At 45.9% G+C, this 26,507-nt stretch overlaps 1 protein-coding gene and 1 pseudogene across 1 annotated transcript; one reads left to right on the plus strand and one right to left on the minus strand.

Annotated features, from left to right (window-relative positions):
• Positions 1-19,366: 19,366 nt before the first annotated feature.
• LOC131002012 (protein trichome birefringence-like 33) lies at positions 19,367-21,206 on the plus strand. Its single transcript, XM_057928688.1, has 6 exons — positions 19,367-19,610; positions 19,690-19,903; positions 19,979-20,150; positions 20,223-20,422; positions 20,494-20,652; positions 20,741-21,206. The coding sequence occupies exons 1-6, from the start codon at positions 19,439-19,441 to the stop codon at positions 21,078-21,080; spliced, it is 1,257 nt and encodes a 418-aa protein (XP_057784671.1). The 5' UTR covers positions 19,367-19,438; the 3' UTR covers positions 21,081-21,206.
• A 330-nt stretch (positions 21,207-21,536) lies between these two features.
• Positions 21,537-25,334, minus strand: LOC130998221 (uncharacterized; annotated as a pseudogene).
• Between the last annotated feature and the right edge of the window lie 1,173 nt (positions 25,335-26,507).

Below are 26,507 nucleotides of genomic sequence, written 5' to 3' on the forward strand. Positions count from 1 at the left end.
AAGAGTATTTATTGTCGTCGATGCAAGGGATTTACCTCAGTAATATGATAATTAAACGCTTTGTCTTAGTTATGGTGAGATTCATATTGTTGTTTTGTGGACGATCTTCACTTATGGGAAACTGTTATTCATGTTCTCCATGTTTTCCTTGACTAATCTTCATATTATGGTAGTATTTTACATAATTCTTTTTGTTATCATGTTTAATGAACCGGGCTAACATGTCTTTTGGTGGTTGCTCTGTTTGTACTTATCTCTGGGTATCTCGCGTCTGCTGGATTTTACTGAGGGCTCTGTTTTTCTCAATCTATACTCTGGGTTTATTTTCCAGAGTGTAGAATTACTCGGAACTTTTTAACGGTCTTCGTACCGGCGCTCGGGATTCTTTATTGGATTTCTTATATTGGGACTCCCATCGGTAACGGAGGGTTTGTTCTTTTGCCCTTGGAACTTTTCTCACTTTGCTTACATGTAGGTACCATGGGATCATCAGATGCTCACCGCAACCTGGAGAGGGAGTTCGACTCCGCTGCTCTCACCACTGAGGTGCCTCCTTCATTGTTCACCGGCCTACAGGGCAATGCTACCTTCACTACCCCACCAGGGTTTCAGGCTATCTCCGCCACTCCGTTGACAGGGTTGAATGCAAGCCTCCAGAGATCTGCTCTGGTGACTCCAGGATCTGATATGCCATGCTTAACTCCCGCGCCTGGAGCGGGATAGCTTACGTTGGGGTCAATGGAACAGATGATGGCGCTGCTTCACTACTCCGCTGTGCGTCAGGCACTAGGAACTCCCATGTTGTCCACTGTTCCCACTGTAGCTCCACTGGTGGGAACGGCTACTTTGCAGGGCACTGAGGCCCCACCTCCCGCTGCTCAGGAGGTAAACGCTTTAGCAATCAACAAACAAGCTGCGATGCCTCTGGAAGTGCAAGGGGATCCGGCTGACAGGGAAGTGGAAAGAAGACCAGAGGGGAGCCGGGTCAGACTCAACAGTGTTGTTAGAAAAGAGAGGGTTGACGAGTCTGATAGTCAATCCGTCTCCCTGGTGTTCGAGGAGGAGAGACCAAGGGAGAAGGCTCGGTTAAAAAACCAAGTGTCTCAGCTGAAACATCAACTCCAGGATCTGGAGGAATCACTTAGGGAGAAATCCCGAAGGGAGGATAGGGAACAAAGGTCAGGAAAATCGCATCGGGTGGAGAAGTCCCATCGATCGGAAAAATCGCACTACACAGAGAGGTCAGAGGAGAGGGAGCTGGAGTATTCCTCTGGCAGACATGAATACAGAGTCCACAAGCGCCACGCTCGTAATGCGCCCAGAGACAGAAGGGAGCAGGGGAGGCATAAGGGGGACAAGAGAGCTAAGACATCAAGGTTCCACCCGATCAACAACCGCAGTCCTTTCTCGGACGATATCTTGGCAGATACCTTACCTAGAAGTTACAAGCCCATCTCACTAGATTACGATGGCACTACCGATCCGGAGGTACACCTCAATCGGTTTGAAGGGTTGGTTACGCTGCACATGTACACGGAGGGCATTAAGTGCCGAATTTTCTCCACTACTCTTACTGGACCAGCTCAGTTATGGTTTGGAACGCTGCCCCCAAATTCCATTCACTCTTTCGAAGAATTACAGACTCGTTTTTTGCGGCAGTTCGCGAGTTCACGAAGGGTAGGGAAGTCAGCCCTTTCGCTGATGGATATTAAGCAGGAGCAGGGAGAAACGCTACGGGAGTACACAGCGAGGTTTAACCTTGCCGCTCTGGAAGTGCCAGAGGCAGAATCGCAAATTAAAAACTGCGCCTATGTCAGAGGACTCAGGCCAGGGATCTTTTTTGACGAATTACAAATTCGACCGGCAAGGGATTTTGATGACATCATGGCAAGGCTGCCGGGTTATCTACAGTTGGAGGATGCCAAAATGGCGAGGAAGGTGGAAAATGAGAAACACAGAGTCAAGAAAGCTGAGGAAGCACCCGAAAGACAGAGACAGCAAGAAAGGGCCCCATTCAGAGGGTTGCCTCCCAGGGTACTCCCACCTCAGGGAGGAATGCCATCTAATCAACAGCGCACAGTGAATGAAGTAACGCGGTTTACCGAATACACGCCCTTGATTAAACCACAAGAAGAAATTTTTCATCTGATCAAGGATCAGCCGTTCTTTAGGGCACCGGGGACCTACCGGACTGGGCCGCCACAGGAAGGGCCTAACAATAAGTTGTGTGAATATCACAATTCCTTTGGGCATTACACGAAATATTGTGGGCACCTTAAGCACCAATTGGAGTTACTGGTGCGTCAGGGATATCTCGACCATCTCATTGACAGGGGAAACGGAGGTCAGAGGAAGATTGATCAGAGAGACCAGCGAGACCAGAGGGATCAGAGGGACCAGCGAGATCAGAGGGATCAAAGAAATAACCGGGATCAGCGACAAGAGCAGGGGAACAACAGAGATCGCAGACTTGATGACAACCGGGATAATCGCAGAGAGGGGGCAGACAGGCAAGCTCCTCCTCCCCCCCCGTATAGGAGGGAAGTTCACATGATTTGTGGAGAAAACGGGACGCCCACATCAAATAGGGCTAAAAAGCAAGTCGTCAGAGCAGTTAAAACAGGGTATTATCCTAAAAGGGTCATGGAAGTCACCACCGCAGCAGAGGAGCCTGCGATCACTTTTGGAGCAGAAGATATACGCACATTAATGTACCCGCATGATGATGCACTAGTCATTACAGCGGACATTGCCGGCTGCATTATTCATCGTATTTTCGTGGATTCGGGCAGCGCTGTAAACATCTTGTATAAGGAATGTCTCCAAAATATGGGAATTAACGCTCATATTGAGCCGACAAATGCTCCTCTGTTTGGGTTTGGAGGAGAGATGGTCATGCCTTTGGGGTATGTGGAGCTGCCGTTGATTCTTGGCAATACAGTTGTAGGCAACAAAACAAGGATGGTACGGTTTTTAGTGGTAGATATGCCTAAACCCTCGTACAATGTCATACTCGGCCGGCCCGCCTTGACGGCATTCAGGGCAGTTATCTCTTTGTTTCACCTAAAAATGAAGTTTCCAATCGAGGGTGGAAAAGTGGGAGAAGTTTGCGGCGATCAAACGACATCAAAAGCATGCCACGTACAGATGCTCACACAGTCAGCAGGACAGAAAAGGGACAGATGGACAGAGGGGTCGGATGCCCGGAAGAGAGGGAAAGTGGGCGAGGTGCACGCCCCAGCAGAAGAGCGCCAAGAGCTGGCGGATTTACTAAAAGACAGAGACTCCACAGAGAAAACCGCGCTGGTGTCCACTAGCGATGTTTGCAATATGATAGAGTTATTTCCAGGGAAAGAGGGTTTCCAGACTAAGATTGGATCGGCCATGAGTGATCAAGTCAGAAAGGAGCTCATTGGTTGTCTTCGACGAAATGCGGATGTGTTCGCTTTCAGCACCGCAGATTTGAAGGGAATCGATAGAGGGTTGGCGGAGCATTGCCTCAACGTGGACCTTAAGGTCAAGCCGGTAAAGCAACGGACAAGGAATTTTGGGGCTGAAAAAGACGCTGCCATCAGAGAGCAGGTCTATGAACTATTGAAAGCTGGGCATATTGTGGAAGTGCAATACCCAGAGTGGATCTCAAACGCGGTAATGGTACCCAAGAAAACAAACACCTGGAGGATGTGTGTGGATTTCAGAGATTTAAACGCTGCTTGCCCGAAGGACCACTATCCTCTGCCAAGGATTGATCAATTGGTGGACTCCACTTCAGGATGTGCCTTATTATCCATGATGGATGCGTACCAAGGGTATCATCAGGTAAAGATGAACAGGGGAGACATCGCCAAAACGGCCTTCGCCGTCTGTTGTGGAGTATATGGGTGGAAGAGTATGCCGTTTGGTCTGAAGAATGCAGGAGCCACATATCAGCGGATGATGGAGAAAATTTTCAAAGAACAATTGTCAAGGAACATTTCAGTTTACGTGGATGACATGCTTGTGCGAAGTGTCAGGGCAGAGGATCACGTGGCTGATCTGGAAGAGATCTTCACAGTAGTCAGAGATCACAAACTCATGTTGAACCCAGCCAAATGCACTTTTGGGGTCACAACAGGGAAGTTTTTGGGGTATAAGGTCACGCCAGCAGGGATTGAGGTCAACGCCGACAAGGTCAAAGCTATTTTAGAAATGACACCGCCCCGAGGAATCAAGGAGGTACAGACTCTGAATGGGCGTATCACTGCTTTGAGCAGGTTTATATCGCGATCGGCAGAACGAAGCATGCCGTTTTTCAAAGTGTTGAGGAAGGGAACCAAATTTCTATGGACAGAGGAATGCCGAGCGGCGTTCGAGGATCTTAAAGTATACCTAGCAAAACTCCCAACTCTGACCAAACCAGTTCCGGGAGAAACGTTGTATCTATACATAGCTATGGGGGAGGAGTCAATCAGCTCTGTACTAATCAGAGAGGAGGGAAGTCATCAGAGACCCATCTATTTTGTCAGCAGAATCATACAAGGGCCTGAGCAGAATTATACAGTGATTGAGAAGGCGGCTCTGGCAGTCATAGTCACCGCCAGAAAGTTGAGGCCCTATTTCCTTTCACACCGAGTGATAGTACGCACGTCTCTTCCCTTCAAGCAAGTGTTGGGACGCCCGGATTTGTCGGGAAGAATGGTTAAATGGGCTGTGGAACTAGGGGAATACGATGTAGAATACGAGCCACGAACGGCGATCAAGGCGCAAGCATTGGCAGATTTCATACAAGAAACAACTCGTCGCCCCATACCAGAGTTTTGGGTGGCTTATGTGGATGGATCAGTGATAAGAGAGGGGTGCGGAATCGGGGTTTATATTACTTCGCCGGGTTATGGGACATACCAGTTCGCCATCAAATTCACCTGTCGGTTATCTAACAATGAGGCGGAGTATGAGGCCGTGGTCAGAGGGGCTCACATCCTATCAGAGCTTAAAGCTGAGTGTGTCATTATAAAGACAGACTCCCAGTTGGTTGCACAACAATTCTCGGGAAGTTACAATGTCAAGGATCAGAGGATGAAGGCGTACCATACCAAAATTAGCGAAATGAAAGAAAAATTCATGGAGTTTAAGCTCGAACAGATTTCTCGGGAGGAGAACACGAAGGCCGACCTACTGGCGCGCATGGCTAGCGCAGTAGAGCAAACTTGGAGCGACGAGATTATTTTACTCTGTGATACCAGAGAGATGGAAACTTCGCAGGTGTTCTCGGTAGAGATCAGAGATGATTGGCGGGCTCCGATTATACACTTTCTGAAGACAGGGGAACGACTAAGCAGAGAATCCAACCAAAGGGCCCGCTATGAAAATTACTGCCTAATCAATGATCAACTCTTCAAAAGATCTTTTACTCAACCTCTGCTAAAATGTTTATCGCCAGAGGAAGCTAACTTTGCTCTGAAAGAGATTCATGCAGGTTGCTGCGGCGGGCACACCGGATTTCGAGACCTTGTACGCAAGATCATTCGGGCAGGTTTTTATTGGCCTCACATCAACCAGGAAGCCAGAGAGTTTGTCCGCAAGTGTGAAGCTTGCCAGCGGCATGCCGGGAAAATCAACATACCAGGGGAGCCCATGGGTGTAATGTACGCTGCTTGTCCGTTTGATAAATGGGGCGTTGATATAGTTGGGAAGCTGCCTACAGCACCTGGAGGGAAATGCTTTCTCATTGTGGCAGTGGACTATTTTTCCAAATGGGTCGAAGCTGAGGCCGTGAGCAAGATCGATGAAGTTACAGTGGAACGTTTTATCTGGAGGAATATCTGTTGCAGATTCGGAGTGCCACGCATCATCGTGTCTGATAATGGGACTCAATTTACAGGGCAACGGGTTGCGGACTTCTGCGATCGAATGGATATCACACAGCGGTTTGTCTCGGTGGCTCATCCACAGGCAAATGGACAAGTGGAATTGGCTAATAGGACCATATGTGAGGGCATCAAGAAGAGGCTAAATTAGAGCAGAGGGAAGTGGGTGGAGGAGCTGGATACCGTTCTTTGGGCTTACCGAACTAGTCCAAAAACGGCGACAGGGGAGGCACCATTCACACTGGTGTATGGATCCAATGCGGTGATACCAGCAGAGGCACGACTAGAATCATACCGGATTACCACGTATGACACTGAGCACAATGAGGAGCTCCGCCGAGCAGAGCTGGACTTGGTGGAGGCACAGAGGGAGGAAGCCCGTGTCAGAGCGGCCAAGTACAAAGGCATTATCAAAGCAGGATATGACAAGAGAGTCAGAGTGTGGAAATTGGCAAAGGGTGATTTGGTTCTCAAACGAGCTGATGCGTTGAAGGCGGTGGGCAAGTTCGAAGCCAATTGGGAAGGGCCATACATCATCACAGAGGTCTTGGGAGGCGGCGCATACATACTGTCGGATTCAGACGGCAGAGCTCTCCCCAGGCCATGGAATATAAACACACTTAAAAAGTTCTATGTATAACTGCTTCTTAGCAGGAATGACCGCTTTGTAGACCGGATACTCTTTTTCCCCACAGGGGTTTTAACGAGGTCCGGGGCCATAATATCAATAAAACAGATATGTGGTTCTAGGGAATTCCCTGGTGTCGTTTTATTTACTTTATTTATCGTTTTCTTACATTACAAATGCCACTTAACATGTTCATGCAGAGCATTGCACATGTCACCAGAGGGGGGAGTATGGTGTATACCCGTAATCCTCAATTTACAAATTCAAAATAAAAAACTGCTTCTTAGCAGGTCAGAGGGAAAACAAACATCAGGGATTAACACCTTTTCTTCCACGATCCAACACTCCGAGTTCTTCTTCATGGCTGGGACACGCTCACCTCTCAGATCTACTTCAACTCCACTTTGTGTCTGCAGAATACCAAGAAAAACAACAAGTCAAAATGCCAAAAAGAAAGAATACAGAGGAGGAACAAACCAAAGGCCAGATCTGAGGAACCAACGCTCAGATCCGGAAACCCAACGCCCAGATCTGGGAAATCAACGTCTAGATCTGAGAAGCCTGGTTATAAAACACTCAAGCAAGGGAACTCCACTCGTTACAACCACAAAGTTAGAGATCTACACCAGAAGCACAGGGGAAAAGGCGGAGCCCTCAGGGATGTGAGTGTTTAGAGGGGAAATTCCCTTACTTGAGTGCCTTACAACCGATCTAGGGAGGCAAAACATCAACAGAATCCAGGGTTTGAAGGATCGGAAGAGGATATATATAGAGGCGATTCTGGGCTTAAGAAATGGGCTAAGGGGTAATGGACCCGCATGAGCTTATGGGCCGGAGAAGGGAGTAAGAAATAATTGGGCCAACATGTTCATAACAGAGTATTGCACATGTCACCAGAGGGGGGAGTAGGGTGTATACCCGTAGGTCCCAATTTTTAAATTCAAAAATTGCTTCTCAGCAAGACTAGGGCAAATCAGAGGAATTACGCTCCACCAGAGCAGAGGGGTCACGCTCAACCAGAACAGAAGGGTTGCTGACAATCGTAAGCCGCGAAAGTTGGTTGTGCCACTCGGGCCCTCCATGCTCCGCACAGAGGTTGCTGACAATCGTAAGCCGCGAAAGTTGGTTGTGCCACTCGGGCCCTCCATGCTCCGCGCAGAGGTTGCTGACAATCGTAAGCCGCGAAAGTTGGTTGTGCCACTCGGGCCCTCCATGCTCCGCGCAGAGGTTGCTGACAATCGTAAGCCGCGAAAGTTGGTTGTGCCACTCGGGCCCTCCATGCTCCGCGTAGAGGTTGCTGACAATCGTAAGCCGCGAAAGTTGGTTGTGCCGCTCGGGCCCTCCATGCTCCGCGCAGAGATAGCACTTAATCGTAAGCCGCGAAAGTTGGTTGCACCCCCGGGTTTTCCATGCTCCGCGCAGAGGTTGCTTTAACCGTAAGCCACGAAAGCTGGTCGCACCCCCCGGGTCTTCCACGCTCCGTGCAGGGTGTTCCTGACAATCGTAAGCCGCGAAAGTTGGTTGTGCCACCCGGGCCCTCCATGCTCCGCGCAGAGGTTGCTGACAATCGTAAGCCGCGAAAGTTGGTTATGCCGCTCGGGCCCTCCATGCTCCGCGCAGAGATAGCACTTAATCGTAAGCCGCGAAAGTTGGTTGCACCCCCCGGGTTTTCCATGCTCCGCGCAGAGGTTGCTTTAACCGTAAGCCACGAAAGCTGGTCGCACCCCCCGGGTCTTCCACGCTCCGTGCAGGGTGTTCCTGACAATCGTAAGCCGCGAAAGTTGGTTGTGCCACCCGGGCCCTCCATGCTCCGCGCAGAGGTCCCTGACAATCGTAAGCCGCGAAAGTTGGTCGTGCCATCCGGGCCTTCCATGCTCCGCGCAGAGGTGGCACATAATCGTAAGCCGCGAAAGTTGGTTACACCCCCCGGGTCCTCCATGCTCCGCGCAGAGGTTGCCCTTAACCGTAAGTCACGAGAATTGGTCGCACCCCCAGGGTTTTCCATACTCCGTGCAGGGTGTTCTATTAATCGTAAGCCGCGAAAGTTGGTTGCACCCCCCGGGTCCTCCATGCTCCGCGCAGAGGGTTACTATTTAATCGTAAGCCGCGAAAGTTGGTTGCACCCCCTCTGGGTCTTCCATGCTCCGCGCAGAGTGTTCAAGCTGGGATGGCAAGCAGCTCGGATGGGAAGCAGCTTGGAAGGGAAGCGCAAAATCATTGACAGAGAAATCAACCAAACCCTCGTAAGAGGAGGCGGTGAAATCCCTATCATAAAGGTCAACCAAGTCCTCGTAAGAGGAGGCGGTGAAGCCTCCACCATAGGGGTCAACAAAACCCTCGCCAGAGGAGTCATCAGAACCCTCGCCAGAGGAGTCATCAGAATCCTCGCCAGAGGAGTCGTCAAAATCCTTGCCAGAGGAGTCATCAAAACCCTCGCCAGAGGAGTCATCAAAACCCTCGCCAGAGGAGTCATCAAAATCCTCGCCAAGAGGAGTCGTCAAAACCTTCGCCAGAGGAATTGTCAGAATCCTCGCCAGAGGAGTCGTCAGAATCCTCGCCAGAGGAATCGTCAGAATCCTCGCCAGAGGAGTCATCAACAAGCAACGAAAACAATATAGGCAACAAAGATAAAAGAGGCGAGGAAGGGAAAGAAATTTCATTAAAAACGCGCCCGGAAGGCAGAGCTATACATCAAAAAATGAAGGTAAGTGTTTAGCTGGTACAAATTAAAAGAGTTACAGAAATTTCTTTTGGGTAAAGACAGGAGCATCAAGAGGGAGGAATAGAGGCAGCTTGGGCAACAGCAGAGGAGACAGGAGCAGAGACAGATGGAGCCGGGGAAGGAACACCACTTGCAGAAGCATGACCAGAAGCGGTTTTCTCTGTGAACACGGGCAACAGGCCAGTTTCCTTCACTTGAGGAAGACGAACTCCCAAATCCAACAACTTTGCAGCCTCCTGCACATACAGATCCTCATTTTGGTACAGGTCGAACAGCTGTTCCACTGCAGCGGGGGAAGAGGCAGAGTCAGTGAAGACAGAAGCCGCTAAGTCAGAGGGCAGGGGAGGCTCCAGGCCGAATTGGGAAAATGTTCGGGAGCTCTCGCCAGAAGGATCCCGCAGCCGGTTCACAAAGCGCACCAGGGAAGCAGAGAACGCAGGTGCATACACGGGAGTAGAGGGCAGCGAGTCAGATCCAATCCCAAGAGAAAAATAGGGAATGGCTTTCTCTAGTACTGGGTACCACCACTCTGGCTTCTCTGGAGAGTGCGCAGGGATCCCCATCCGCTTATTTATCTCCTCATCCTGGAGGTTATCCATCAGGGCTCTGAAATTCAAAGTGGCAAGTTGCTCTGGGGTGGCCCCCGCCATCTCCAATGCCTTGGAAGCTGTTTGCTCTATCACATAAGCAAAGAGGGGTCCAAAATCCTCCAAGTATTCGGGAGTCTTTTTGAAAGCCTCCAGAGTGCCTTCCAACATCAACCCTAGGAAGTGTTGACCCCACGGAGACAAGAAATACTCCAGGCGTTGATCTCGAGCCCCCAGGACGAACGCGCGGTTCTGAGCTTCCACAAGTATCCTTTTCCAGCCCCGCCTGGCTTCCTCGTAGTCTCTTTCATAACCAGCTTTGAACCTGGCCAGGCATTCATGGCCCTCTTTTGTGGCCCTCGACAATTCGGAGGCCAAGGACGCTTTCTCCACCTCCACCTGAGCTAATTTAGCTTTCAACTCAACAACCTCCGCCTCAGCCTTGCTCAAGCGCTCCACAACTCCAGCAACAACATCATCGCGCTTGGCGACCTCTACCTGCTCTTTTTCTCTTTCCTTCTCTGCCATATCATAGTCATGGATGCACTTAACAGCACCCCATAACCGTGATTCCACCTGCAAGCAAACAGAAGGGGGCCCGACAGAACAATAGAGAGGTTAGTAACTCGAATTTTTTATGGCAAAGATATAATATGCAGGGTACCTGAAGAGCCAGCTGGCATAGCTGAGTAGCCAAAGACGCCCGAGACAAATTCTCCACTTTCTCCTGGTCCTCCGAGTGGACACGAGCTATCAGCGCATTAATTAATTCCTTACCCGATAAACTCGAAATTGGCCCAGGAACAAGATCCTCTGACTCAGCAGCCGAGGGCACCACAGCTTTGCCCTTACCCTTTCCACCGGCAGAGGGGAGAACCTTGGAACCACCAGCTGACTTCTTCGCTGGCCCTTTGCCCTTGTCCCCAGCAGGAGGGAGAATCTTCACACCACCAGCAGACCTCCTCGCTGGCTCTGAGGACTTGCCAGCCTTTTTTAGGCCCTCCTGTCTCTCCTTCTCACCCACAGAGATCAGGGAACCTCTCTTCCTCTTCTTCGTAAGATCGGCAAGGGTGGCATCGGGAGCCGAATCAGGTGAAGGAACCTCATCGGTAATATCCACGACTTGGATATCTTCTTCACGGGTGCCAGCGGCATCACCAGCACTGGAGTGCCTACCTCTGTGAACAAGAGCCCCCGCATCAACTTCCTCCGCATCAAAGGGGCGCGAGGCTTCCACATTCCCCTCTGGGATTTCAACTACAGGGGGAATGGGGATCAGTTCGGACCCAGCAGGCTGCTCCGAGGGACTTGTTCCGGAAGCAGAACCGCTTGGGCCAAGTGCTCCGCTGCCAGCAAGAGAAGGGGTGTCAGGCAAATTGTCCCCACATTTCGATCTCCAAGACATATCTGCAAACCAAAATTTCACATCATTAAAAGCAGGGTAACAAAAGCTAATGTGTTTTCTAATGTATATTTTTTACCTATTGATCTCTCTGGATACAGGGGAAACAGACCATTATATGCCAGAGAGGAATTGTTCTCGGCCAGGTACCTACAGTCTAGAGGCTGGGCCTTATTCATAGCATTAAGGTGAGCTATAATACTCTGGTCACGGGTAGAAGGGACTTCGGGAGAGGCTGATTTATAAGTAGTGCGACTTGTATGCCATTCCAGCTCCGAAGCACCATAATCGCGCCAGTTGCCGAAAAGGGTGCGCACATAACAATAATATTCCAGAAAGCCCTTATCCAAGGAATTCATGGAGGAAAGAAAAGTAGTAGGATATTTAGGGTGAGAGGCAAAACTATACAAGGGACTGCCCTGCATGCGAAGGGTCTGGGTCTGACAAAATAGCTTGGCGGTGTCCCCAACACCGTTAGCCCGGCACAAAACATGGAAGGCATATAACCTCCGGATAGCAGAAGGAGCGACTTGAAAAAAGGGGATGTGAAAGTAATTACAAACGTCAACCAGCAAGGTAGGGGGAGGGAGCCTTAAACCAGCCTCTATCTGGGCTTTCCAAACAACTATCAATTTGTGATGGTGAAGGCTCTCGGGAGGCGTTGAATCCTTAGAGAAGGCCTCGAACTTCAAACCTTCAGGACGCCTACATTTGCTCTTCAATTTCTCCACCTCCGCGACACTAAGGCGGGATGGAGGAACACTTTTGGGGGGTTGGCGGGGCTTTTTCCCTTTTTTCTTAAGTGGAGAAGGAGGTGGTGCAGTTTGAGATTCGTCAGAAACAGAGGGGGAAGGAAGATTTTCAAGATCTTGCCGCGATGGGGAGGAAGATGAAGGGTCTCGGGCAGAAGGAGAGGGCGAGCGAGAGGGTTGAGGGGCGGAGGTGCAGGCCATGATGGGAGATGCCAACCCTAGGGTTTCTAGCACGCTCAATCAGAGCACCAACAGTTATACCACTACACTACGATTAAACACAAAATTGCAGTGAAGAGGATACGCGAGTTACCTTGACCAGAGAAAGATGGACGGTAAAACCTGGAGCGGAAGGGTCGTGGGAGAATGCCGGAACAGTGAGGAAATCGCCGGAAAATGCAGAAAATTCGCTCGGAAAACTTGGAGAAGAAGAATAGTGAAAAAAGGGGAGTTCGAATCGGCTAAGTAAGATTGTACGCGGGTAACCACCAGCACGCAGGATGAACGGCACGTGGCATACGGAAGAAATCAACGGATGAGAATTTCTACGGAAAGGCGAAAGGACGCAAAGGTTAAAAAGTAACCTCGGGGTACGGGGAAAATACTGTAGACTGGGCAGACATTTAATGCGGATGACGTCATCCACGCGGGCGAGTCCTCTGACTGGTTGCATCTCTCCAGAGTGAACTAGCCAGACCAGGGGACGGGAGTAACAAAAACGCCAGAGAACAATTTACAGGGCTTCTTTTTATTTTCTCATAATGTCAAAATGCTTATGTCTTTATGATTTACAGGGGTCAAGGAAAACAACAAAGTGTTGATGCTGATAACACACCACTGGTTGAACACGAAGAATACCCGGTTCAACCAGACTAGAGGGGGGAGTGGTTGGTGAGGAGCAATATATGCAGAGTAGGGAGAGAGTACAAATCAGAGGAATCACTCTCATCAGAGGAGCCGTATGGGTCAGAAGAACCATTTTTACCAGAAGGATTTCATCCATCAGAGGAATGACTCTAGCCAGAGGAGTCATCCGCACCAGAGAAGTCATTCTTGACAGAGGAGCCCTCTTCTCCAGAAGAGTCATCCGCGCCGGAAAAGTCACCATCGTCAGGGAAGTCATCGTCATCAGAGAAGTCAACTCCATCAGAGAAGTCATCCACGTCAGAGGAGTCCTTCATGCCAGAGAAGTCATTACCGCCAGAGGAGACGCCCTTGCCAGAGAAGACATGTTTACCCGGGGAGTCCTTCATGCCAGAGATGTCAACATCACTAGAGAAGACGCCTTCGCCAGAGAAGACATTTCCATCAGAGGAGCCAATAAACGCGTGGGAAGGTCTCCCGCATACTATCGAAATTACCAGCATACCCTTCCACCACGCAAGACGCATGCACCGAAGATGTTTTTACTATTTTACCCCTCCGCTTGTAAATCTATAAATAGGGCCCGAGCTCGTGTACTGTGATTTACGCTATCTCACATTTTCAAATACAACTGATATTTTCTCCTTTCGTGCAAGATTTCCAATTGTTCTTTACTCCGTCTGCTTCCAGACATCACACTAGGTATAGTTCATGGTTTTTCTCCATAGTTTTAGGTATTGGTTTCATTAAACACCAGGACGTCACAAGATGATGGTGTGATGAAGGATCCCGCTGACTCACTTGCGTGGAAACATTTCAACACCACATATCCCGATTTTGCAGCAAAGGTGAGAAATGTAAGATTGGGTCTTTGCACAAATGGCTTTAAGTCATTCAACAAATATGGGCAACAATACTCCTCGTGGCCAATCATAGTTACACCTTATAACCTTCCATCATGGATGTGTATGAGAGAACAAAACATGTTCCTTACAACTATAATTTCGGGACCACATAACCCCAAAGAGATGATTGATGTTTTCCTCCAACCCCTCATAGCTGAGCTAACACATCTTTGGGAAGTTGGTGCACAAACATATGATATTTCATCAAAAAATAATTTTCAGATGCGAGCTGCATTGTTATGGACAATTAGCGACTTTCCAGCTTATTCTATGCTTTTTGGGTGGAGTACAGTTGGCAAAGTGGCATGTCCCCATTGTATTGATGATACAAATTCATTTAGATTACCATTAAGTGGTAAAAAATTGTGGTTTGACTGTCACATAAGGTTCTTACCTGCTAATCATCATTTTCGTCGCAATAAAACTTGTTGGGAACCCCATGGAATATCAGGTTTTATTTTGATGATACCAAAATCCTTAGGTTTAATTTGTAATAGACTAGAACTGTTTTGAACTCAAGTGTTAGAGTTCGTTTCTAGTTTAGTTAGCAGTTCTGAAGACTGAAGACTGAAGATACCAACTGAAGTTTCAGTTGAAGAATCAATTCAGAGCTGATTAATTAATGCGTGCTTCGAGGACTCAGTAGACTGATACTAAAGTCAAATATCAGTTAAACATTCTTCCTCGGACTAAACTTCCAACATTTAAAGGAAGCCACGTGCTTACACAGTATAGCCGCATTAAATGCAGAGATCTCAGGATCATCCCTCTTTGCAGAGGTCATTCCTATTTGGTGGCTACTTTATCAGAGACGTCACATCTCCTGTCCCTCAAGAGAGCCGTTTCCACCAAACAAGGAACCTCGAAGATTGAAGCCTCAGCCCAAATTCGAATTGCTCTCCAACGGAAGAAATCTTGAAGACGTTCTCCACCAACGGATCTATTCAAGACCTCTCCAATAAATAGCACTCGAGGATCAACTCCAATCTTCACTGATTCAACGACCTAAGCTGAAGCTCTGCCGAAATTGCTACTCAGTCCAAAGCTTAATCTCCCTAAAGCTTGAATCAAAGAAGAGAATTTCAAAGCCAAAACCAGTCACTACTGATTACACACATTCTCTTAGACCTTAGGCATATATCTGTTTACCAGAAGTCCAGGTCAAAACTTGTTCCAAAGAACTTGTTCTTTGAAGTCTAGTTGGCAAGTTTTTCAAACCTCCTTTCGTAAGAAAGAAACCGAGTGTTTGAGTGAAAAGGAGTTCAGGAAGGTACTCTGACTCCGTGAGATCCTAGTGCAAGGTCGTGCTAGGAGTGAGAAATCCGACGCGAGTGAAGCGTGGGTACTGAAGTAAGGTCTCTTCAGTGAAACGGCTGTGTGCACCCGGCAAGCACACGGTTCTGTTTGCAGTGCACCAGTTAAGCACTTGCGGAGTGGATTGTTGGTTTGATCAACAGACCGTGGATGTAGGAAAGTGTTTTTCGAACCACGTAAAACTCTTTGTGTTATTTACAGCTTTCAGTCTTTACATTCTTATCTGTGTTCTTACTGTTGATAAACTGAATACTGAATAACTGCAAAGAGAAACCTAAGACTAACAACGTGCTCAACCGAGGCTATTACGAAACAAGTTTATTTCCGCTGCGTGTGATATCAGTCTGACTGATCTATCATCTGATAATCAGGAAGACTTATATCATCTCTGTTTTAGCAAACTCGACTGAAGCCCTTACGTGGATCAGTTAAGTTCCAGTAACTTAACTGATAACTCCTTACTGAAGAGTTTTCAGTATCAGTCGCCAACCCTGTTTGGTCAAAACTGTTTTCAGTTAACAGGCGTTATAGTTTGCGTGTAAAGTTTCGTTTTCATCTCATTCTTGAGATCTCTCTATTTTAAGAGGAAATTGTAAAAATAGCCCATAGGTGTATTCCCCCCCATACACCTATTCGAGAACCTCCGGACCTAACAAAACTGCTTTCATAAAAAATAAGCAAGTAAGAGAAGGTCCCTTAGCAGAACTAACTAGACATCAAATATTGGCTGAGATAGAGCGATTGAGGATAAAAAAGGTCACTGAATTATTAACAGTACCGAAAATTAGACTGTGTATATCTAAACGTCAAAGATCATACTAGTCTGGTTGGAGAAAAAAAGCATATTTTGGGATTTGTCCTATTGGCGTTCACTACTTATTCAACATAATCTCGATGTTATGCATATTGAGAAAAATTTGTTTGATAATATATTCAACACTATCATGGATGCTAGAGGCAAAACAAAAGACACTAGCAAATCCCGCGAAGAATTAATTTTTTTTTTTGTCGCATGCCTGAGTTACAAGGCAACAATGCTACTGGTAAGTATCCAAAGGTTGTTTATATGCTTGATAATGATGACAAAAGGATTCTTTTGAAGTGGATTGAAGAACTCCGATTTCCCGATGGATATGTTTCAAATTTGGGGAGATATGTGAATTTGAGCACTCTACAAATGTTTGGAATGAAGAGCCATGATTGTCATGTGATGATGCAGCGAATATTGCATATTGCCTTCAAAGAACTTCTTCCGATTAATGTGTGGAAGACAATAACAGATTTGTGTCTATTTTTTTTAAAGAATTGGCATCACCAAATCTTCAAGTTGACAATCTTTGGTAAATGCATCAAAATATTCCAGTAATTCTCTGCAAACTAGAACACATATCCCAACCCCAGTTTCTTTGACTCAATGGAACATCTTCCAGTCCATTTGGCATATGAAGCATTGTTGGCAGGGCCAGTTCAGTATAGATGGATGTATGCGTTTAAGAGGTACTTAGGAAAGTTGAAAAAAACTGTTAAAAACAAAGCAAAGGTCGAAGGATCAATCACAAATGCATATCTTGTTGAAGAAGCTTCTGCATTTTGTTCCTATTATTTTGAAGGTCATATTCAAAGTAAACAACGAAATATTCCAAGAAACTTTGTTGGTGCATCATCTAGTGGTATCGAAGATCACCCACATATGTTGTCTATTTTCAAGAATATTGGTAGAATATTTGGGAAGAATTCGTCAAGGTTTTTGCAAAAAGAAGAGTATGACGCTGCACATTTGTACGTCCTTAACAATTGCCTAGAGGTTACAAACACGTACACTGGGTTGTTCTTTGATTAAATCAAATATAAATTCCCAAGGATCACAACCAATCAGCACCAGATCAAGATTGATACTGAGTTTCTCAATTGGTTCAAATCTTATGTAAGAATTTTATTAAAAGTTTCACATAATTATTTATATGTAAATTTTCTTTTTATTGACACTTTACTTGTATTAGGTTGGAGATCCAAACAATGAAATTGACAACATATACTCGTGTCATCTGTCGTTGGGGCCATTACAAAGGGTGACATGCTATAAAGGTTTTTTATGTCAATGGATTTAAATTTCACACAGTGGAATACAGGTCGAGAAATAAAACTGACAACAATGGAATTTGTGTAAAGGGTTCGGTGTTAGGTGGAGTTCAACAAGATTATTATGGGCGTTTGTTGGAGGTTGTAATTTTGGAGTATCCTGGGCTACCAATCAAAAACCCACTCTGTTCAAGCTAAGTGTCAATGGTTTGACCCTTATCCAACTTTGACGTTTGTGGATCGAGAATTTAAGTTGGTTTCCATCAACCAAACTCATTTATATACTCCTCCGTCCCAATATTGTTGGCCACATTTCCTTTTTAGTTTGTCCCACTATTATTGGCTACTTTCTAAAAGAAGGAAAAATTAGTATTTAATTAAATTCACTTAATTAAAATCAGGCTATCTAATTAAACTTAAACCCTACACACACAAACACAACCACTCAGCCGCCTCCCCTCCCCACCCAACACAGTCTCTCCCCCTTCTCTCTTCTTCTCCGGCGGATGACACCAGCGCCGGCCGCCGCCCCGTCCCGCCGCCTCTTGCCCTTTGACCTCTCCCTTATCTCTCTTTTCTCTGGTCCCCGATTTATCTCCCCTCTCTCGTTTTCTCTAGTTTGGGTTCATTGAGTTTGGAGATGGCTTTGGAGAACACGATTGTTCTATGTTTTGCTCGAATCGGAGGGCCGCGAGGGCGGCGCGGGTTTGCTCTTCGCCGCATGGCTTTTGATGGGCGCCGAAGCTTGCATGTGTGTGCGGATTTGGGGGCTAGGGATTTTGATAGCGCCGATTTATCTCCCCTTCTTCCCCTCTCTGTACATATTTTATGTCAGATCCATGGTGGCCGGAAATCGAAAGAGTCGGTAGTTAGAGTTTGGGGAAGAAGCTAGGGTTCAGGTGGCGACTCATTTTCCCTCACTGCGGCGGCGACCCTTTTCCCCTCACTGCGGCGGCGACTCCTTTCCCCTCTCGCCGTTGTCGTTGTTTCCAGGCGGTGGTTTGGCGGCGGCTCTGGATTGGGGTTTGAGGGCGGTGGTGGTGCTCCTGAATTTGGTCATTTGGATCATGTTTTTTATTATTACAATTTTCCTTTTCTTTTCGTTTTCTTGTTCTGGCTTGGGAAAGTACAAAAGGGATGTGGATTCCATTCAAAGAGAGGGGGAGAATTTGGGGGTGGTTCGCCGGTCGCTGATCACCGGCCGCCGGAGAGTTTCCAGCAGATTTGTGGTGGTTGTTGGGAGATTTGCTAATTAAGCAATTAAGATAAACAAAAAGTCATTTAAAAATTTAAACCACTCAATTAAAACATAACATTCAATTTCTTAATCTCCGTGCCGAAAAGAATGTGGCCAACAATATTGGGACGGAGGGAGTAATAAATATGACCCATTTGTCCTAACACCACAAGCTATTCAAGTTTCTTACTGCACATACCCAAGTGGAAATGTGACTAGGTGAAACTGGTTGGCAGCTTGCAAAGTGAAGGCAAGACCGCGAGCAATGAAACAACTTCAATGACTTCTTTGCCTTTCCAAGAGAAGTTATTTACTCAAGTACATCATACAATAATAGATGATGATCAAATTCCCATTCATCATGATGGTGGTTTGGTAGACATGGTAGAGGAAGATGAATGATTGAGTAATTTTATCGTCAAGAATATAATTTCCCTAATCTCACTCTTTCAATGGAATAAGAATCACGTAAAATTGGAAGGTTTTTTAATTTCCTTTCCGTTATTCTATCATTGCTACTAATTATTTGATTTTTCACTTCACATGTATAGTTATAATTCTGTCCCCAAGGAGACACCAAACGGTGAGACCTTCTGTGTGTGAACAGTGAGGTCCCGAGTTCAAACCTCACTGTTCCCCCTCCCCAACTCCCCCAAGTCAAAAAAAAAATGTATAGTTATATTTCGCCCAAAGAAATGACTCAAAAAGTACATGAGAATGATCGTTTATATGTGTTTTCTCTTTTGCAACTATAACTCTATTATCAGCATTTAATAACTTCCATACTATAATACTATTATATAGTAAATGTATGTTAGTAGTGATCATGTCATTTCTGCACCTAACCAAATGAAATATTATAAATTTAGTACTATACAGAATTAAATAAATGTATAATACTCTTGTTAGTAGTGATCATGTCATTGCATACAAAAGTGCATATATATATAATTAATCAAAAGAATTATCCATACAGCAGAGAAACTTTTGGAATCAAAAGTCTCTCCCAACAATTGCATACTTGTATTTATTCAAGTACGTACGCACGCACTCCTCGTGTATAATAACGCAAAAATTAACACAAACCTCAATAGCCAAAAACATGAAGGTGACGTCCGCCGCCCTCCTCCGCAAGGGGCGGCTGTCGCCGTACCTCTTCACCTTACTGGCCTTTATTCTGTTCGTGACGATCCTCTACAGCGTAGACTTCAGCTGCATCATCGGCGGCCAATTCGAGGACTACGGCCCGTACCGGAGCCTGTCGTTGGCAACAAGTGAGCTGTTTCGACTTATCGTGTTTTGAGTCTGGCTTTTAGTGCTAATATATGAGTGATGCATTTTTTTGGTGTTCAGAGAAGAAGGGAGAAAAGCTAGCCTTCGCGGTGGAAGAGGCGGAGAGCGGCTGCGACGTCTTCAGCGGGCGGTGGGTGTGGGACGAGCGCCGCCCGCTGTACGAGGAGTCCGACTGTCCGTACATCCAGCCGCAGCTGACGTGTCGGGAACAAGGCCGCCCCGACACCAACTACCAGCACTGGCGATGGCAGCCTCACGCCTGCTCTCTTCCAAGGTTTTATTCTCTCTTTATATATATGTGTTTAAAAATTTATGTATCCAATTAATTGTGGTTGATCAAACACGACAGTTTCAACGCGACATTAGTGCTAGAAAGTCTGCGAGGCAAGAGAATGATGTTCGTGGGCGACTCTTTGAACTGGGGGCAGTTCGTCTCCATGGTCTGCCTTGTTCACAAGCTTCTACCCGATCACGCCAAATCCATGACCACCAACGGTTCGCTCACGGTTTTCACGGCCAAGGTATATTAATCAATTTGCATATGCACATTATATCAAACAAATCGAATAGCTTCAGCTTCATTGGTTTTGCAGGATTACAATGCAACAATTGAATTCTACTGGGCGCCGTTTCTCATGGAGTCCAACTCCGACAATCCAATCGTGCACAGAATAAGCGACAGGTTGGTGCGGAAGGGCTCCATCAACAAGCACGGCAAGCACTGGAAAGGAGTCGATATAATGGTGTTCAATACGTATCTTTGGTGGATGAGGGGGCCTAAGTTCAAGATACTGTAAGTCAAAATCGTCTTGGATTTCAAAAAAAAAAAAAAAGTAAGTAATTTATATTTTTGTGATTGAACAGACAAGGAAGCTTTGACGATGTAGACAAAGACATAGCGGAGGTGCCAACGGAGGAAGCTTATCGAATGGCGATGAAAAGCATGGTGCGGTGGGCCAAGAAAAACATGGATCCCAGCAAGACGAGAGTCTTCTTCACGAGCATGTCGCCTATACATGCAAAGTCAGTGGAAAATCATGACACGATGAGCCATTGAATAATAGTATAACATTGTTGTCTGATGCAAGATATTGAATCTAATATTTTACAGGAGCGGCGATTGGGGAGGGGATGGAAAGGGAAACTGCTACAATGAGACAAATATGATTGAGGATGCAAACTACTGGGGTTCAGACTGTCGGAAGAATGTGATGAACGTGATAGGGGAAGTGTTTAGGAAGTCGAGGTATCCGATCACGTTCCTCAACATCACGCAGCTCTCGAGCTACAGAAAGGATGCACACACCTCCATTTACAAGAAGCAGTGGGGCCCTTTAACGCCCGAGCAGCTGGCCAATCCGGTGAGCTATGCGGATTGTGTGCATTGGTGTTTGCCTGGCCTTCAAGATACTTGGAATGAACTTCTTTTTGCTAAACTTTTCTACCCATGATTCTTTCATTGTCCAAAATCAATGGATGATTTCAGGGATTTTTGTGTAACTCTAAGCAAAAAAGCCAATTTGTATATTGATATTCTTGGACTCGGAAAGAAATTATTTATTCTATAATTCATAGTCCTCAAACTAAGGGAAATTTTTTCGTTGTCAAATTAAATTCTCTCTATTTTTTGTTACAATTTTGAGAATTGGAAACATCAATCTTGGGAAAACTATATTTAAAGCAAAATAAATTATATCCTACATGGCGCCGTACAATCGCCCCATTCTAATTTTCCTCAATTCTCATTCATTCTTATTTTTTTGGGAAAAGGTGCAGATACACCCTCCTAGGTGTAGCCCTTATAGCGTATACCTCCCCTTACTCTATGTGAGTGCAACTAAACCCCCAAACTCAAAAAAACGGAGCAAATAAGCCCCTCACCCTAGACGCCGTCTTCTCACCGTCAGTCAACCTATTTTTTTTTTAATTTGCTGTGGGGCCCACCCATTTCCTCCCATTTCGACATCTAGGAACCTCCCTTCCGAGTCCACCAAAGCTTGAACTAGCAAACGCCTGTTTTCGCCGATCAAATCGCTTTCCAATTCGAACTTCTCAACCCCCAGAACGCCACAACAGTTGGGCAGAGAAATCCACCCAAACCCCACAATGATTCTGTTGATATCCGAGTTGAATTCAAACAAATGGCCGAGATTTTCTACAATGGCTCTGTAGACTGAGTAAAACGCCATGCAGGCAGTCCGGGAGTCGAGAGAGAAGCGGCGCGAGACGGCGGAGAACGACGCCAAATGAGATAATCGGAAGAGGGTTGCAGCGAGGGCGGCATTTATGAGCAGGGGGTGGAGAGATGAGGTCAGAGAGGGGGTGAGGAGGCGGAGGAGCAGAGTGAAGGAAGGCTTGGAGAGGTTGAAGAATTGAACCCATCGGGGATCGTAATCGGGAGAGGTGGCCATGAAGCGGTCGAACCAATTCTGCTGAGGTGGCGGGGATAGGGGCGGGGTGGGGGAAGGGGGTGCGGGGATGGAGACGAGAGAGAGGAGGTGGAAGAGAGAGCGAGAGGTGGAGGATAGAAGTGATTATAGGGCTAGGGTTTGGGAGGGCAGGAGGTGGAGGTCGTGGCGGAAGAGGAAGGAGCGGGTGGCGGAAGTGGCGGAGATGAGCGTGGAGATCGCTGTGGAGAGGTGTTTGTGGTGGCTGGATTCAAATTCTTGAGAGACGGCGATGGCTCCGACAAGTTGACCCAATTCGGCCTCAAAAACAACTCCAGGATTCTCGCCGGCAAGTGACTTCAGATGGTGGGCCCCACAGAAAATTAAAAATAAAAAAATAATGTTGACTAACGGTGAGAAAACGGAGGTTAGGGCGAGGGGCTTATTTGCACCATTTTTCTTGAGTTGGGGGGTCTAGTTGCACGCACAGTGAGAATGGGGAGGTATACGCTATAAGGGCTACACCTAGGAGGGCTTATCTGCACCTTTTCCCTATTTTTTTTCTTCTAAATTTCAATTAATTTCTATATCTAAAAACCATTAAAAATCTAAAAATCATGATGATATATTTAAAAACTAAATATCTAAAAAATCATATATAAATACTTCAACAAAATAAATTTTATCCTACATAGCGTTGTATAATCAAACTCCATTCTAATTTTCCTCAATTCTCATTCATTCTTATTTTCTTAATTTTTAATCAATTTTCATATCTAAAAACTATTAAATATCTAAAAATCATTATATATCTAAAAACTATTAAATATCTAAAAAACATTATACTAATATTCCACTGATCAATAAAATTTTATTTATATCCTTACACTAAAAATAGAAAATACATAATTATTTGTAATTTTGAGCAAAATAAATCCTATCCTACATAGCATCGTATAATCACTCCATTCTAATCTTCCTCAATTCTCATTCATTCTTATTTCTTTTTCTAAATTTTAATCAATTTCTATATCTAAAAACCATTAAAAATCTAAAAGTCATGATATAGTTAAAAACTAAATATCTAAAAAAATTATTATATAAACATTTCAACAAATAAATTATATCCTACGTGGCGTCGTATAATCACTCCATTATATTTTTTCTCAATTCTCATTCATTCTTATTTTTTTAATTTTTAATCAATTTTCATATCCAAAAACTATTAAATATCTAAAAATCATTATATATCTAAAAACTATTGAATATCTGTAGAGGCTAAAATCTACAATTGAAGTTGACGTCTGCACGTCCGGATAGATTGGGCACTAGCAACCTGTCAACACGAGAACACGTAAGAGCCCTAGGTTGAGCACCGGGTGGGGTGTCGACCGTAGAGCCTCCGACGCTCAAGTCAGTAACGGAATAGCAAAGCGGAATTACGAACGAAATTAAATGAGAGAGAAAGACAGGCTGGAATGCGTGGTTATTCCAGGCTGGAGGCGGCGTCGGAGGGTGGAAACGGTGACGGTGTGTTGTGATAATGGAATGTGGGAGACAGAGATAGGCCAAGTAGGCCGTATCCGACTTGGAAGAGTATTCAGCCTGGCGGCGGAGTAGAGAGCCAGTAGAATTTCGTGTCCGTTTGATGACCTAGTCGGGCTGTTTGTATAGTGGACATCCAGCCGCTTTTGGCCTCGTCAAGGCCTTTATCTCCCGGGTTGTTGCGATTTGGACGGGATCACATAGATTTACCCGTCTGATCGTGTCAGCTTGGTGGGAAACGTGTTTTAGGGTTTGACGGCTGGGCCTTGTAACTTTGTCTTTCTATGTTGTCAATAACCATTGGGCCGCATGCAATATATCTAGCTTGGTTGTGGACTCAAGTCGGTCTATAGCTTTCCGGGCTAGATGGACCAATCTGTTGGGCTAATTTGACTTTTTAGGGTCATGCCAGGTTGGCGAACTAACTTGATGGCTTTGGACTAAGTGTGAATTATTCAACCGGACTATTGAGACAAGTTGGACTTGAAGTGGGATAGTCATCCTGGGTCGGTCCAGGTTGATCTCGAGATAAGTATAACTTGACTTATCAGGCTGGGCGAACAAGTTTTCTTAAGTAAATGGGTCAGCCTCGTTATTGATCCAAGTTGGTTCGAAGTTTGTCGGGCTGGACTGACCGGGCTGTTTAGCTCATTGGTCCAGCTTGGAAGGTTAATTGGGCTTAAGCCAAGTTGACGAATTTTGCCCACTACAGTTAGCCCCCCACTCTACAATTAGAATTTTCTAATTGGAGAGTCAATTTTGATTATAGCTATTCCGTAGAGGTGAATTTCTCGGAACGTCGGGTTGTCTCAGTTGATATAACCAATCGGTTTGTAGAAAGAAAATTACTCCAGTTAGCATCGACTTGCTATTAAATTTCGAGACCGGTTTGTAAAGCGTGTATATATAAATTAGCTTACCAGCCTGTAAATAATATCGCGAAAGTAGACAGCGTGGACAAGTTCGAATTTTTAAATGCCAGCTTGTAAATATGTGAGTTAAGTTGGATCGGTTTGCCAACATGGGATTTGGTACTTTATAAGCTTGGAGCGATTAATCAATTTTGAAGTTTATTTTCTTCGAAATACAGCTTGTTGAGCTTTGGAGCGCTTCACCAGCTTGGGGGTTTCTTTTCCCCTTGTTCTATTGAAATTTGGAGCTTGATAATTTGAAATAGGTGCATATCTTTCAGCTTGGATTTTTTTTTAGACGGCCCCAGCTTGAAATTTTGAAATGGAGCAAATTTCCAATGCTCCAGCTTGGCACATTGTCGACATAACTATTTGCTCCAGCATGTCTGAAACGTTTTGAGTCCAATTGGGTAAAATTCTTCAGATTGATTATTCTCTCAGCTGGCTCGAAATTTGAAAAAAATAAATAAAGAAAATATATGTGACGTATCAGCCTATTTGTTGAAATAGTTAACTACTTCAGCCTGTATGCAGTATATCGAATTCAATTTTCAATTTGGCTAATCTCCAGCTTGGCCCAAATTTGAGTTAAGCAGATACTTCTTAATTTGGATATTTGGTATCGGATTTTTCTAATTTTTCCGGTCTGGCTTATTTGTCAAATTAATTAGTTGCTCCAGCTTGTAAGCAATCCGTTGAATTCAATTTTCCAATGGGCTGATTCCAGCCTGGCTCGCGAAAAGAGGAGGGGACGATTCAAATAGGCTATGCTCCAGCCTGGCTCGTTTGTCAAAATGATTTGTTGCTCCCAGCTTGGAGTTTCGAATTAGGCGAATTTTTAAATTACTCCAGCCTGACCCATTTGTCGAAATAATTAGTTGTTCCAGTCGGCTGTACTCAACGTATTGAACCCAATTGAGTAATTAACTCTTCCAGCTTGGTTCGAAAAAAGAGGAAAGCAGACATTTCTTTCTTGACTTAATCGTTTGGTTCCAAAGAAGAGTGAAGGGGATATTTAATTTCTCTCCATCATATTCTTCTTGGCGCCTCTCTCTTCGTGTCTGGCTGAAGCATTCAAATCGCCGGATCAAGGGAGATCGAGTGGCGAGTGATGTCTAGGGCTTTTTCCGGTGCGGCTTCGTGGCTGCGACCGTTGGGTGAGGACCAGCCAGGAGGGGGCGCCCTTCGCCTGATATTCGAAGGAGGAGGGTTGGATCTGTGGTTTTTTAGGGGGAGCCGAGAAGACTGAAAGAAGGAGAGAGCAGCACCGATTTTAGTGATTTAATCGGCTGCGTGATTTGTAGATTTGGGATTTGAGGGGTGGCGCCGCCGCTCGATTTGACGATGGCGGTAATTTGTGATAGAAAGGGAGTCGAGAAAGGTGGGTGAGAGTCGAGGTTTGGCCTTGCTGGGCCTCGCTGAAGTTCGAGCAGCGACGGATCTTGGAAGACTGACTCGCCGGCTCCCAACAGTGGTAGATGTGGCGGACTCAGACGGCGAAGATGGGTTAGGGCTGGTCCCTTTCTCCTCGCTGCTGTCGAGAACGGATAATGGCCACCCTACGAATCTAAGCGCGGCGCTGTGTAGTCTTGGTTGGGTGGAGAGGTGGCTGGAATAGGAGAGAAATGGCGGTCGGGCGTTGCTTCGCCGGAGGAGGAGCCGCGGCGGCGGGTCGTTCTTGCATAGGGCGATTTGAGCAATTTGGGGCTTAAGTTTTCGCTTATGGAAGCGCCGCCGCTCGAGAAGCGATCGGATGTTGGACAGGCGGATTTAGTGGTGGTGGTCGTCTGCTCTAAATGAGGAAGAAGTGAGTGATGGTCGACTTCGGTGGCCGTTTGGCCGGGAATTTCTGTGGCAGCGGCGCGGTTAAGCAATTTTTTTTTTGTTATCCCTTGTCGATGCTATGGAGTTTGATTTGTTGACAGCTTGATTCGTTGAATCCTGCGCCCATGTTTGGTTTTGATTTTGGATTGAGATGGAATTGCTTGTATCTATGAGAGTTGCTTGTATCTAGTAGCAGATAGGCTTGTTGTAT

Source organism: Salvia miltiorrhiza, chromosome 8 (genome assembly GCF_028751815.1).
Source record: "Salvia miltiorrhiza cultivar Shanhuang (shh) chromosome 8, IMPLAD_Smil_shh, whole genome shotgun sequence".
In the NCBI taxonomy this organism is placed as follows: domain Eukaryota; kingdom Viridiplantae; phylum Streptophyta; class Magnoliopsida; order Lamiales; family Lamiaceae; genus Salvia; species Salvia miltiorrhiza.

Coding starts and splice junctions, on each gene's coding strand:
- LOC131002012 (XM_057928688.1), top strand. CDS start 19,439: ATGAAGGTGACGTCCGCCGCCCTCCTCCGCAAGGGGCGGCTGTCGCCG. Junction 20,423..20,493: donor GGGCCTAAGTTCAAGATACT/GTAAGTCAAAAT, acceptor GTGATTGAACAG/ACAAGGAAGCTTTGACGATG. Junction 20,653..20,740: donor ATGTCGCCTATACATGCAAA/GTCAGTGGAAAA, acceptor AATATTTTACAG/GAGCGGCGATTGGGGAGGGG.